At 38.3% G+C, this 13932-nt stretch overlaps 1 protein-coding gene across 5 annotated transcripts in view; it reads left to right on the top strand.

The window, feature by feature from the left end:
• The window catches only part of LOC106871259 (eukaryotic translation initiation factor 4 gamma 1), a 94326-nt gene that overhangs the window by 5328 nt on the left and 75066 nt on the right, over positions 1-13932 (top strand). For all 5 annotated transcript variants that reach the window (XM_014917620.3, XM_089341106.1, XM_014917619.3 and 2 more), the window contains exon 2: positions 374-451. In XM_014917620.3, the coding sequence (XP_014773106.1) occupies positions 427-451 (25 nt within the window). In that variant the 5' untranslated portion in view covers positions 374-426. The remainder of the gene's footprint in view (positions 1-373; positions 452-13932) is intronic.

Here is a 13932-nt window from a genome sequence, read left to right on the forward strand (position 1 = left end):
ATATTTTTTTTACCCCCATGGTTTTCAGTAAGCTTGCACAACTGGTTCCATGACCTATTAACTTTTTTTTCCCACTCTTCTCAGAAGAAATAAGTCATCGTCTTTTCTATTTTAGTATTATCTCTAGGGAATCGATGTAGAAATTGGTGGCGGCGGGGACCCTCCTCTTCTATTTTAGCTAATTAACTTTTAACATAGTTTCTTTTTTTTTTAAAGAACAACCCTTGTTTTAAATACACATAAAGCACATGCATTTATATATGCATACGGTTAGATAAGAATTAATCTAGTTGTACACACGTGTACACAAACCAACAGTCTTCATCTATCTCTGTCTATATATATTCTGTCTATTCCCTCTTTCACGTTCAAGATTGCTGAATTTGTGAATTTGATTCTGGAATTCCTCAACCAAACCCCCCCAAAATGAAGTTTATTCGATGTAATAAAGGTGAGATTTTTTTTCTTTTCTTTTTTTTTTCTTTTGGCAATTTAACACGGAGTTGTAACCAAATTAATTGGATTGAATTTTTATTAATAGTTTTCGTTGATGATTCAAGTTGGTGTTTTGTGAGATGCCGAAGCCTAAATGTGATCACGTGTGCCAAGCGTGTCAATGTCAGTTTTTAGTATCTTTGGTTTTGGCCGATTATGGAAGATGTTGCTTTCTTACTCTTTTTCACTCTCTCTCTCTCTCTCCTTCCCTCCTGCTTTCTTTCTTTCTCTCTCTCCTTCCCTCCTGCTTTCTTTCTTTCTCTCTCTCTGTTATTACTGCTGTTGCCTATGTCTCGCTGATTGTCCTTATCACATTAGTTTAAAAGAAAACTAGAAGACACCCACTCCTCTGCAAACTCGTTAACAACTTTTATCTCTTGTTTTGTTTTTTTGTTTGTTATTTGTTTCTTAATTTCTTTCTAATTTTCGTTTTATCAAATATTTTTTTTTCTGTTTTTGAATCACGTGGAGGACTTATTTTGTGGATTTGTGGCAGAAAAGACTACTAACAACCTATAAACTCTCTCTCTCGTTCAGTCTGAAGTACATGTGAATGAGTACACTTATACTCGTTGCACGCGTACTTTCATACTTACAAAAGAATCACTTTCTTGCGTCCATTAATTGAAAAAGATTCAGTGGGTGGGATTATCTTATAAGATGTGTGAATGTGTATGTATATCTATAAAGTTGTATTCATACATACGCACACCTTATATAACCTTTTCCATTATCCTTGTTTGAGCTCGCCTTTCAATTGTTATTTGGTTTTTAAGTCATCTTTAGAGATTTGCTCCCTCTCGATCAGACATACGAACAACTGTATTCCGTGTTTTCTTTGCACACAACTTCCAAATTACATCTCTGAAAGTCAAAGCTCAAACTTTCTCGTGGCTTTTCTTAAGCATGGACTTGAAAAATATCTATGGTTGAAAGTCTTTTAGTTTCTGCCATCCTAGTATTGACATTGACCATATCGATTTTTATTTTTTACTATTAATGATTTTGAATTAAAATGATCGATTTCCTATGAATCCAATTAATCAGTTTTCAAGCTCCGTAACATTAATATTTGTACAAGTTCTGTGTCTCCTAGGCATCATGAATTCAAGAGTTGCAAGTAACTCTTACGGTTTCGAATCGCCTTTAGTTTTTTCCTTCTTATTCTCTCTGTCGTTAATAATGCTAACAAGAACACGAAAGTCCAGAAAAGAGAAATTAACATTTTGAAGAAAAAAATTAGATTTGAGCAAAATTCTGTTAATTATTCTTTGACCTTGTTATATTTTGTAATTCATGGAGGTATTAACCGTTCATTTAACCCGAAACAGATATTTTATGCAATAAATATTTCCATTTATAATATAAACTCCGTCTTGAAGTTTTGAATTAGAGATTCGACTCGGTAGAGATGTAGTTTAGTTTTCATAACGCTCTTCAAAGGTAACTTGGCTTTTTTTAATATTTGGTTTCGAGTTACATTAAATGATGATTGCCGACATTTTTTAACTGCTCTCTGTAAATATTTTATTACAATCCCTCTTTAGATGATTTTTTTTTAGCTGTTCATATAATCATTAGCAGTATTACTTTACGCGTTTATATATTGGACTGAATTTTCTGACCGTAACCATATTCTACCTATATATAATATTTTTCTAAAATGCCGGCTTCTACATATATATCCATACACTGAATCCAATTTCTTCTAATTAGAAATCAACTTATTATTCAACTCCAACTGGAGATATATATGTATTACCTCATTAAATAATGAAAGATTAAAATTATATGTACCACTGAATTTACAACTAGAGATATTTCAAGAAAAGAAAGACAGAAGTATTGGAAAATTGAGAAACGAGATGGTAGGGTGTTTTGTGTGTTTAGTGCATTTCATGAACAGTAAGCCATTCTGTTAACTTAAAACTATACAAATGGCGTTGAGAATGTATGGATATCTTCAAAGCTACCATTTGTCTTACTGAAGGCAAAATTCTATCCGAAATATCTTAGAAATACCGCGATACTACAAATTTAGAACCCATCCATGAAGATTATAAAATTTTTGTTATATATATATATATATATAAATAAATGTGTGTGTGTGCATGTCTATATATAGACGGTATTTGATAAAATTCCTCATGGCATTTGCCTCAAGTCTAAGCACCGAGTTCAAATCTCGTTGCAATCATTTTTCCCTTTTCATTCTTTCAGGGTCAAAAAAAAAAAAAAGTACTGATTCAGGGAGGTTGCTTGGCAGAACTGATATAGGACTAGGGAAGATGCCTTGCAGTATCAATTCCTACTCTCTTGTTCTGATAGTGGTGCCTGCAATGACTTTGGTGCCAATCCGTGTCCGTCCAAGTTGATAGCCTTTCCTTTCGATAAACATAGGTAGCATGGAGAAGTGAGATTTGCATGTGTTGGCAACAATCTATCTTCCTAAAAAAAAATCTTACTCTAACCTGTGCATGCATGTGCAGAGGCATGGTCAATTTTGACTAAATGAGGTTTCATTTGAGTCACTGTGTATCATCATCATCATCATCATCATCGCTTAACCTCTGTTTTCCATGCTAGCATGAGTTGGATGGTTTGACAAGAACTGGCAAGGCCAGGAGTTGCACCAAGCTGCACGGTCTGTTTTAGCTTGGTTTCTATGGCTGGATGCCTTTCCTAACACCAACCATTTTACTGAGTGTTTTTTACGTGGCACCTTGGTTTTAGGATCTCTGTATGTGTATATATTTATATATAACCATTGCTATTTAACATCCACATTTCCATGCTTGCATTGGTCAGACAGTATTAGTTGATTTACTGTGGTGGGATACCCTTCCTATCGTCAACGTTCACCTGTTCCCAAGCAAGATAATATTTCTTATGCCCAGATATGGAAGATTGGAAATAAACAACTTAGTTTGTATGACGGTGATGCTTGCTTACAATAATCATGTGGTGTTAAGACAAGGGTATACACACACACATTAAATATTAAGGGCTTCTTTCACTATCCAAAATCCACCCCAAAAGATTTGGCCAGCCTGGGGTTATAGAAGACACTTACCCAAGGTACTGTGCAGTGGGACTGAATATGAGACAAGGTTAGGGAGCAAGCTTCTTAACCACACAGCTGTGTGTGTATGTATGTATATATATCATCATTTAATGTCTGTTGTCCATGCTTGCATGAGTTGGATGGTTTGTTCAGGGCTGGTAAGCTGAGAGGCTGCACCAGATTCCAGTTTGTTTTGCATGTGTTGGCATCATGATTTCTATGGCTGGATGCCCTTCCTAATGCCAACCTCTCTGAGAGTATAATGGATGCTTTTATGTGCCACCAGTACGGATGGCAGTTACATGATACTGGCATCGGCCACATTGCCTCCATGAGGTCCAACACTCAAATGGAGCTTTTTATGTGACACTGACATCAGCCACCAGTTATAGGATTCAATAGAATCTAGACACCTCAACATGTAGGACACCAGAAATGGCTGGGTACAATAACATAGGGTTCACAGTGAGGTAAAACAACCGTGAAAGTATTGTGTTTGTAGGGTACTGTAATAATGGAAATATCAAATCCAATTAAACCATAGATCCAACTTAGGGTTGGTTCTAGGTTCAGCATAGGAGTTGAAAAGAGCACAAATGGGGTTTAAAATTTACGACAGCTATTTCATAGAGTACATCATAGCATATAATCCACCATCTTCAGGTAAAATTTTAAACAGGTGAGATAACTGTTTAATACTTTATTGGAAGATGGTGGATTGATGTTATGATGTAATCTATGAATGCATCAATGAAGTTCTATTGAAACAGCTGCTGTAAATTTTAAACCCCATTTGTGTTCTTTTATATAGGTCAAGTTGCTCATGAGTGTTATTGGTAACATGTTTGGTCGGATCTTTTTTATTTTCTTCGAACCACTTTTTACAAATTTTGTAATTTTGCATGCTGGTGATGAAAATCGGATTTTTGTTTCTTTCCAAGCACTTGAAGAGTTATATACAATTAGAATGATATTATTGCCATAGTCACAGGTCTTGCTTTGGACTCGCTAACAGCCAAAATGAGACGAAAACACATGGACTGTCAATAAAAGAAAATAATGAAATAAAATAAAATGTTTGTACCTGTGGAACTATGAGTACCAGAGCACTGGTTATTCCCTCGCTTGAGATAGGCCCAAGTGCTTTCTACTTGTTGAGTATGGGTTCTGTCTAGTGAATTTACAAATTCAATGGCAAAATTGGTACCCTGGTATCTCAGAAATATGCAAGTAGGTGCATCACAGGTCACTGTAAATAGTTGTTCTTGGCAGAATTAATTGTCAAGTGCAATCTGTGAGTGTATCATGATCTCAAGGGACTACAGCAAAAAGAAAGGAAAAAAAACTGCCAAAAGCTGTTTGGGTTGCTTTCAAACCCCAGCTGTATTTTCTCTTCAAAAATATAGTTGCATCTATTTCAACAATTCTACTAGGACCACCCTCGATCTTCATCGGATTGTGGAGCAAATCTTCCACACAGGTCTCCTTTAAATAAATTTTATAGTCTACTGCAATAATTACACTAATCCCTAATTCCTCCTTACAAAACCTAGTAGCTGTCAATTCTTGCACCCACAGCAGTATGAGTAAATGACAATACACAAGAGTTACATAACAACAAACAATTTCAGCTTTCACTGTAAGGACATTGGCTTGAAATTTGCTAAAAATACATAGTTAAATGCTTCTAACTTCTTTATTATAAATTTTCCAAAATAATAACCGATATCAACAGCATGCAAAACTATAGCTGAAGTACATGTTTTTGATAATTTTCAGATTAAGATTTGTGGTTGGAAGAAAATGAAAATGATCCACTTAGTCTAACTTTTTGCATGGTTGGACATTGGTGAGGTACCCCTTAGCTGTTGTTAAAGCATATCACTAGGAGAAAGCACTACAGTGGTAACAACTACACCAAGGCTATAACTGGGTGGGCTACCTTGAAAGACAACTAGACAAGGACAATTCTGAGCTTAAACCCTCTGTACAAAGGCTAAAGGAATCAACCCCGATAGGAAATTATGATGGAAGAGAACTTGAAGCCCATAGACTTTTCATGTTGAAGATAGATTGAAGACCATGAATGGCTGATGACTCTTGTCCCTCCAGAGGGCTCACTATCCTGTGCACTACAGGAGGTAAGTCAACTATGGGGACTGCTGTGGCCAGTGACTTACCAAGTCACTGACCTAAATTCTATATCTGATCAGATTGCCTTCAGCAAGATCAAACTAAGGTATAAATACATATATGCATATGAAGTGTCCAGGCATTCATTAAGTTGGGAAGCTGCACAGTATCACCTAGGAAATGAGATGATGTGGCTGAGAGACATTGGATTGGAGTTGGGCCCTTCACTACTACAGAAGGCAAGCCACTTGTCTATACTGGAGCCAGTGTGAGAGTAATCTTTTCTAAAGATGTTTTAAAGTACTTTTTCTCCTGAAGGTCAACCGATGATTGTCAGTCTCTCTCTGATCCAAGTTTATGCACATGAAGAGATTAAAAGCGTTCTATAACAATGTGTGAGGCACCTTCCAAGGCTGTCCAAGCTAGAAGATTGTGATGGTTGCTGGACACTTTAGCACCAAGATAGGACTCCCTAGATAGTTAAACCTGCAGGCATTAGAGCTTAGCAACTCAGAACAGTTTTGGGGAGCAACTTCTTTCACAACAAAATCCCGTATGTCATAAAAACCGCCATGTCACAATAACTACCTTTCACCAGCCTAAGCAGTCACACAACATTTGGCTGTCTTCTTTCAAGAGGAACACTAACCAGTTTGACTAATTCTGGTGAAGAGGCACTGGTTGAAGTTTACACCAACTCCAGGGCATATCTGGGACCTGACTGAACTCTAAGCATAACATGATGGGAGCCAATATCAGATAATGGGTTAGGAGAGTAAGTACTGGAATCAGAATGACAAGGCTCAGTCTTGATGCCCACAAGTCAGTGACAACTAGAGAAACCTACAACATAGAAGTTAACCACAAATCCAAATCCCTGAATGTGTCTGAAGATGAATTTTGCCCCATCAAGGAGCTGTTAGAGGATGTTAAGTTGGTGAAGATGAGTCAGCCATGGATCCCAATTCTACAGCTGATGTATTGGAGGCACTCATTCAGAGGAGAATAAGTTGATACAGGACTGTACAATGCTAAGCCAGAAAGGGAGGACAAGACTTCATGGTTAGAGTAACGCTGCAGAGAGCTAGAGGAAGTCCTTTGTCATAATTCCAGAATGGTCTATGGTATTAAAAAAAAAAATTCCAACCAAAATAGTACAACATTGGAGTTGAGTCATGACAGACATGGACATCCTGAGGATGTGTAACGAGTATGGAGAGAAACCTTAGCAGGATGTCAGTGACTTAAATGGTCCCAGTAACAAACTACAATGCATGCTAGAAATTGTGCATGTTGAAGTGAAGGAAACAATTCAGCACCTACCCCGAAACAAAGCAGGAAGTGTTGACAACCTTCCCATGAAATTATTGAAAATAATAAAGGTTCCCACCAAGCTGTGTGACAAGACCCGTGAGACAGGCAATTAGTCTGTAGACTGAATGTGAATAGTCTTTGTTGCACTGCTAATTGCTCAGAGTGCTGTACCTGATTAGCCTCACCAGCAGGGCATGGAACAAGTTGTCTAAAAACAGCTTGTGGAAATGCAGATGAAGTTTCATAAAGCAGTGGGCACGAGGGACCAGATCTTTAGTATCGGCATTCTTGTGAGGACATTGTTCCTCTCTACATGTCCATTGATTGTGACAAAGCCTTTGGCTTGTTGTAGCATTCCATGTGTAAGGTGTTTCAGATAATGGGGATTGAGGGCTTAGCAACCAACTTATTGCAGAGATTGTACAAGGGTCACTAGAGACAGCTGTTATGGAATGTGAGTTTATGGACTGGTTTTGCTTCAGGAAAGGTGTTTAACAGGTGTTTCTGGCAATGCAGAAGTTAGGTGATCTTGGCTATCTTTGTATATGCATCAGTGGCTAATGGCGAAGTAACATTTGTTATACTAATGATATTGTACTAATTGCTACTCACTGCACTGTAGAGACTGATTAATAAGTTTTAACTGGGAATTCACTAAAATGATAAAGAGCATAATGGCCACCAGGGAACCAGAGTAGTTTAACATACCATGTGCTGGCCCAGGTTGAAAGGTTCAACCCCCTGATCTCTGTTGTTGGACTGGATAGTGGATTGCAGTTAGAAAATCAGATTAAGAGTAGATGTAGGGAGATCAGCTCTTAAGGTCACTCAACATATGTAGCGATTTGTACCTTCAAGCTGAGACTTCTAAAAATCCTAGTCTGGCAAAGACCCTAAGGATTGTTGAGACTGGGAAGCTGGGTGCGTATGGAATGACTGCTATAAGTGTTGTAGATGAGTCTGGCAGCCCATAGAATAGTTTTGTACTGAACCAGTCTGTGCTCTTTGGCAATAGACTAAAATCTGAAGACACTGGTCAGTGGCAAATTCTGCAAATTTTTTCTACCATAATATCCAGAGCCAGAATTTTTGTACTTGCTATTCTGAGCGGCTGAGTGCATGGAAAATGGACATGTAGGAAAAAAGACAGCAATTGACATCAAGGACTGGAATGCAGAAGAATCTGGTTATACAAGATGGTAGTGTATGTGGGGAAAACCTGGGAATATGTACATGTACATATATACACATGCATACATACATACATGTGTTTCTATCTGTATTGTGGATGTGGAGGAAACCTATTGAAGAGGTAGACCCAAGAAGACATAAGATAAGGTGGTGAAATATGATCTTTGGATGTTGAACCTCTCGGAGGCGATGACAAGTGACTGAAACTTCTGGCAATTTGCTGTGCTTGAGAAGACATGTCAAGCTTAGTGAAATCAGTTGTGGCCATTGCTGATGACATGTGAAAGGCGCCCATGCCAATGACACGTGAAAGGCACCCAATACATTCTGTGGAGTGGTTGGCATTAGGAAGGGCATCCAGCTATGGACACCAAACTGAATCAGTTAAACTGTCTTTCCCATGCCAGCATGGAAAACAGATGCTGAATGATGATGTAGATGTATGTGTACATGTATAGTTTAATCATAAAAATCGACCACAGTATGTTTACTATTTTCTGTCGAATAGCTAACTTATGGGTTTTACTTGTTTCAGTCATTTGTCTGCAGCCATGCTGGAGCACCGCTTTGAAGGGTCTTAGTCAAACATCGACCCCTAGGACTTCTTTTAAAGCCTAGTACTTATTCTACCAGTCTCTTTGCTGGTCCGCTAAGTTATGGGGGATGTAAACACACCAACATCAGTTGTTAAGCGGTGGTGGGGGGGCAAATATGGGCACAGACATGCATATATATACATACATACACACACGCACGCAGGATGGGCTTTTTTCAGCTTCCGTCTACCAAATCCACTCACAAGACTGGTTGGCCAGAGGCTATAGTAGAAGACACTTGCCCAAGGTGCAACACAGTGGGACTGAACCTGGAGCCACAAGGTTGCAAAGTGGGCTTCTCAACTTCTGTGTGTGTGTATATATATATATATATATATATATATATATATATATATATATATAAAACCATGTGACCTACCAAACTATCAGATGTTACATGTCACTGATCACAATGCACTTTTGCATTGTTTTAGCCTTCAAATGACACCACACCGCTGGCTAAGTGAGCAGGCCAACAATCCCCATTGATTGAAGGGGGGCTAGAGCAACATGAAATGAAGTGTTTTGCTCAAGAACACAGCATGCTGGCCAGTCAGCAAATCTAACCTATGATCTAGCGATTGTGAGTGCAACAGCCTAACCACTAGGCCACATTCTTTCACATTAGTGTGTGTGTATGCATACCTCAACTTAATACTACATTTCTAGTTGGGTCTTTTTTGACTTTACATTTTGTTCCCTATAAAAAATTAATGGGAAAATAAACATCACCTTTAGTCAATCTAGCCAGCTTGTCTCAGCAAACATATTTAAGAGCATATAAATTAAACATACAAACCAATACTTAAGTGGAAAATCAAATAAATTACATGTTTAGAGTCCATTTATTAAAGCAGATATGAGTTGATAATTTGTTTTTTAAAATGTTTTTACATATGTCATTTTTCAAATTAAGTTGCATGTCTTTCAGCCAATTACCAATGTAAGTTAAGGTTTACCTGTATGCATTTGGATGTATGTGTGTTCGTACGTGTATATATGCATACATGTACATTTGTGTGTGTATATTTATCATTATTAACATTTATGTTCTATGTTGGCATGGTTTGGACATCTTCAGAGAATGCAATGAGTCTGGGCTGCAACATGCTCTGGCATCTGCTTTGACATGGTATCTATGCTGGATGCCTTTCCTAATGCTAACCACTTTACAACAAGTAGCGAATGCTTTTTGTGCCAGCATTAATGAGATCACCATGTAGCCTGCATAACTTATGATCCCCTTTCCCTGGGTGGGTCTACAATAGGTGGCAAAGTGATTTTATGCTAGAAGATATAGGGGTTAAAGCAGGTTTCTTATTGTAGGGATTTTCATAGTTACACTCACATTATAGAAGACTGGAAATAATTGGGGTCTAGTTGTGATGGTTTGTTAAGAATGGACTCTAAAGGTAGGAGATAAGTAGCAGTGGAAGCTGGAGAACTTTGAATGTGGGTAGGTTGTAGTTGTAAGAGTGTATGAGTGAAAGATAGTTAAAGAAGATGGAGAATGGGTGAGGGATAAATATAAGCAACAAGTTTTGTGGGATAAGTTGGGTTTGTAGGAAAGAGTAGGTGACAACTGTATCAGTTCAGTAGAGTGGATGTGTCTGGTGCATAAGGAGTGGGTGGTGACCAATGATACATGATTTCAGGCATGTAGGGGAGAGTGTGAGATGACTGACTGTGCAGAAAAAGATGGAGTGAAGACAACAAAAGAGTAATAATGATGCAGTAGACAGGGGAAGGATGAGAGAGAGGGACATGTAGTCAGGTAGGTTATAAGAGGCAGGTGTAGTGAATGGGGAGAGTGAGAAATGTAAGGTGATAAAGGTGAGATAATTTGGTGGCTCAGGAAGGTGGTAATTGTAAAACGTAGGTGAAGAGGACAGTATTAAGAATGAAGGATGGGTAATAAGTGTAATGGTTTTAGGTTGTGAGAAAGGTAATTTGTATCATGGAGCTACATGATTACTCACATATAGAAATGAGAGTGATTGAATTGAGCCAAAAAACTGGAAGGTAGAAGACTGGTGGTGCTGAACAGCAGAATGACAATGATGAAATAGTAGACAGAAGAATGAGGAGGGTGAGTGATGCATGGTGGTGGAGAAGGTTACTTGTTGACTGGATGGGATGATCAGTATTAATGGATGAAGAGTGGATAAGTGAAATGGTTCTGAGTAATAAGAAAAGTAGTATCAAGGAAAATCTGCAGTTAGAAAGCTAATGGGGTATATTGAGAAGAAAGGAAATTAGGAGAAGAGCCCTGTTTGTATACATCCACAGCTTGATCAAAATTTACTTTCACTGAGGTAGGAGGGTCTTCTTGTGAACTGCATATTGTCAATCATTTTGGCTCTTTGTCCATGGGGCTCAACCTCCTGTGATCAACCTTCACCACTTCATCCCATGTCTTCTTGGGTCTCCGTCTTCCATAAGCTCCATCCACATTAAGCAGTTGATACTTCTTTATACAGCTCTCCTCATCCATACACATCACATGTCTATACCAGCACATTCTTCTTTCTTGCACACTACATCTGATACCTCTTACACCCAGTTTTTCTCTCAGCACATTTGTATGATGCGTTTTGTGCACATTCAAGAGGATATGATCACTTCTTTTGTTTAGTCTTCTCAAATCCTCTACTGTCATCTGCATTCAAGGCCCATGTCTCACTACCATGCAGCATTGCAGTTCTTAGACAAGCCTTTACAATCTACCTCTTAACTCAGAGGGAAAAGAGCTTTTCCAACTAGTATACTAGTGTGCAATGGTATGAACTTTATATTTACTAGTATACTTTCAGGGCAGCCACCTCCTTGCTAATTACATCTCTTAAGTAATACAAGTTATCAGCCACTTCTCGTAAGCTATCCAGGCATTTAAGAGAATATATTTTTGGTGAGCTCATGGTATGTACAGCTCTAGTAATGTATTACATAATAAGCTTATGTTCTCTGATAGTCTGCCTGTAATTCCACTAAATCTCTTGTGTGTCCCTGGATTTACACTGGATTTATTTTATGGAGTTTATACCTTTTCTGTATATTGATCAAATCCTTTTCCCCTGAATGAACTCAGGCCTAGTTTTCTTTCTTACTAAATCCTTTGTCTTCACTAGGTTTATTTCAAGACCTCAATTCTAAGTTTAGCTTCCTTGCCTGACATTTCTTAATTCCCCTACAAATTTAGGTATGAGAACCAGATCATCATCCTATTGTAGTTTTTATGGACAGCCAATCTTAAACTCATGATGGCCTGTAGGACTATGATGAATAGAAGAGAACTGAACGGTGATAGAACTGCTACTTTCATGCTGAATTCATCACTGAAATCATTGTCAACTTTCACTTTACTCACTGCATCTTTGTACGTAGCTTGTACAGCCCTTGTAAACCATTCATCTACACCTAGTTTCCTTGATGGCCACCAAATTACTTAGTGTGGCTTACTGTCAAATGCTTTCTCCAGATTAACAAAACCCAGGGATAGTGGTTTACTCTTAGCCAGGTATTTCTCCTGCAGTTGCCTCACTAGGTAGATTGTATCCATGGTGCCTCTAAATTCAAACTATCAGTTGTACTATGGCTCTCTCCATGACATTTATAGCTTGAACTAGTAGTTTGAGCGCTCTTTGGTTGTGTCTCTTTAAGGTATCTCCTTTGCCTTTGTACCAGTTTATGATGATACTGCCACATTGGTCATTGGGTATGATGCCTTTTATAACTTATGTATCCAGATGGTAATTGCATATTCTACCTTACCAGATATTTTGAGCATCTCTAACTATCCTTGATTGACCTGCTGTTCTCCTTCTCTTCATGTCTTTGATTTATCTAGTATGCTTCTTTGAACTTGAATTGCTGGTCCCTCTGTTGGGTGAACGCAAGATAATTCCTCTTTATTTCATGCATTCTCTACATTCAGCAGCCTTTTATAATTGCACTTCCCTGCCACTTTCTTGTCTTCCATATCAATGGTGAACCAACATTCATCATTCTGAATACTTGTGTCACCAGTGACATCTTAGTTCTATCTCTCACATCTCTCATTCCTGACTACCTCACACCTCTGATCCTCATGTTGCAAGGCAAGTGCATATCTCTTCCTTTCTGCTTCACCTTTAGCCAAGTATATATATTAGCTACCTTTCTAGCCATTAAAAGCTTCTTACTACCACTTTTCTCCACCTTTCTTTTAGCCTTTACTGTCCTATCAACCATATCATTCCACCAGCATGTTACTTTTTGGTTTCCCTAGGGCTTTGCTCCTTGCTCCGTCCACATGGCTAATCTGTAGCCCTAAACATGTTATTAGTTGTCATCTATGCTACAGGAATTTTAGTCTTAATCCCTACTGTCTTAGAATTTCTTTAAATCTATTTTAGTTTCCATATTTTCCTTTTAAAGTCTTCTTTCATTTCTGAGTCTGCCTAGCTTTGACTCTGAAGTCACTAACTACAAATCTAAGTTGTGAATTTTTCACCAGGAAATGTTTCAGTATCTTGTTTCCTGATGAGAATGTAATCTATCTGACTTGTGTGCTTGCCAGATTGGTAGGTGATGAGGTGGTTGGCTGATTTCCTAAAGTACATTTTGTAAATAGTCAGATCAGTTGCATCACAGAACTCTAGGAGCCTTACACACTCCTAAATTCTTAAACCAAAACCATAGCCTCTACCTATGTTACAGAAGCCTTCAACATGTTGGTTATGGACATTGAAATTACCAGCCACAATAATGCATATGTATGTATATGTCTCTATATGTAAAATTATGTATATAAATATGTACCTACAAAGATAGTTTTTGTATGTGGCAGATGCTCAGGAGCAATAAACACTGAAAATGTGCATAGAACAACTTCTGCCACATTCCAGGGAGAAAAACTAGTAGTTGATAGCTTCCGTTACCTAGGTGACCACGTCAGTAGTGGGGATGGGTGCTCTGAAAGTGTAGCTGCTAGAATAAGAATAGCCTGGGCAAAGTTCAGAGAGCTCTTACCTCTACTGGTGACAAAGGGCCTCTCGCTCAGCGTAAGAGGCAGACTGTATGACGCATGTGTACGAACAGCCATGCTGCATGGCAGTGAAACATGGGCCGTGACTGCTGAGGACATGCATGGGCTCGCAA

The sequence above is a fragment of the Octopus bimaculoides genome, chromosome 24 (genome assembly GCF_046866305.1).
Source record: "Octopus bimaculoides isolate indiv1 chromosome 24, ASM4686630v1, whole genome shotgun sequence".
Taxonomy (NCBI): Eukaryota; Metazoa; Mollusca; class Cephalopoda; order Octopoda; family Octopodidae; genus Octopus; species Octopus bimaculoides.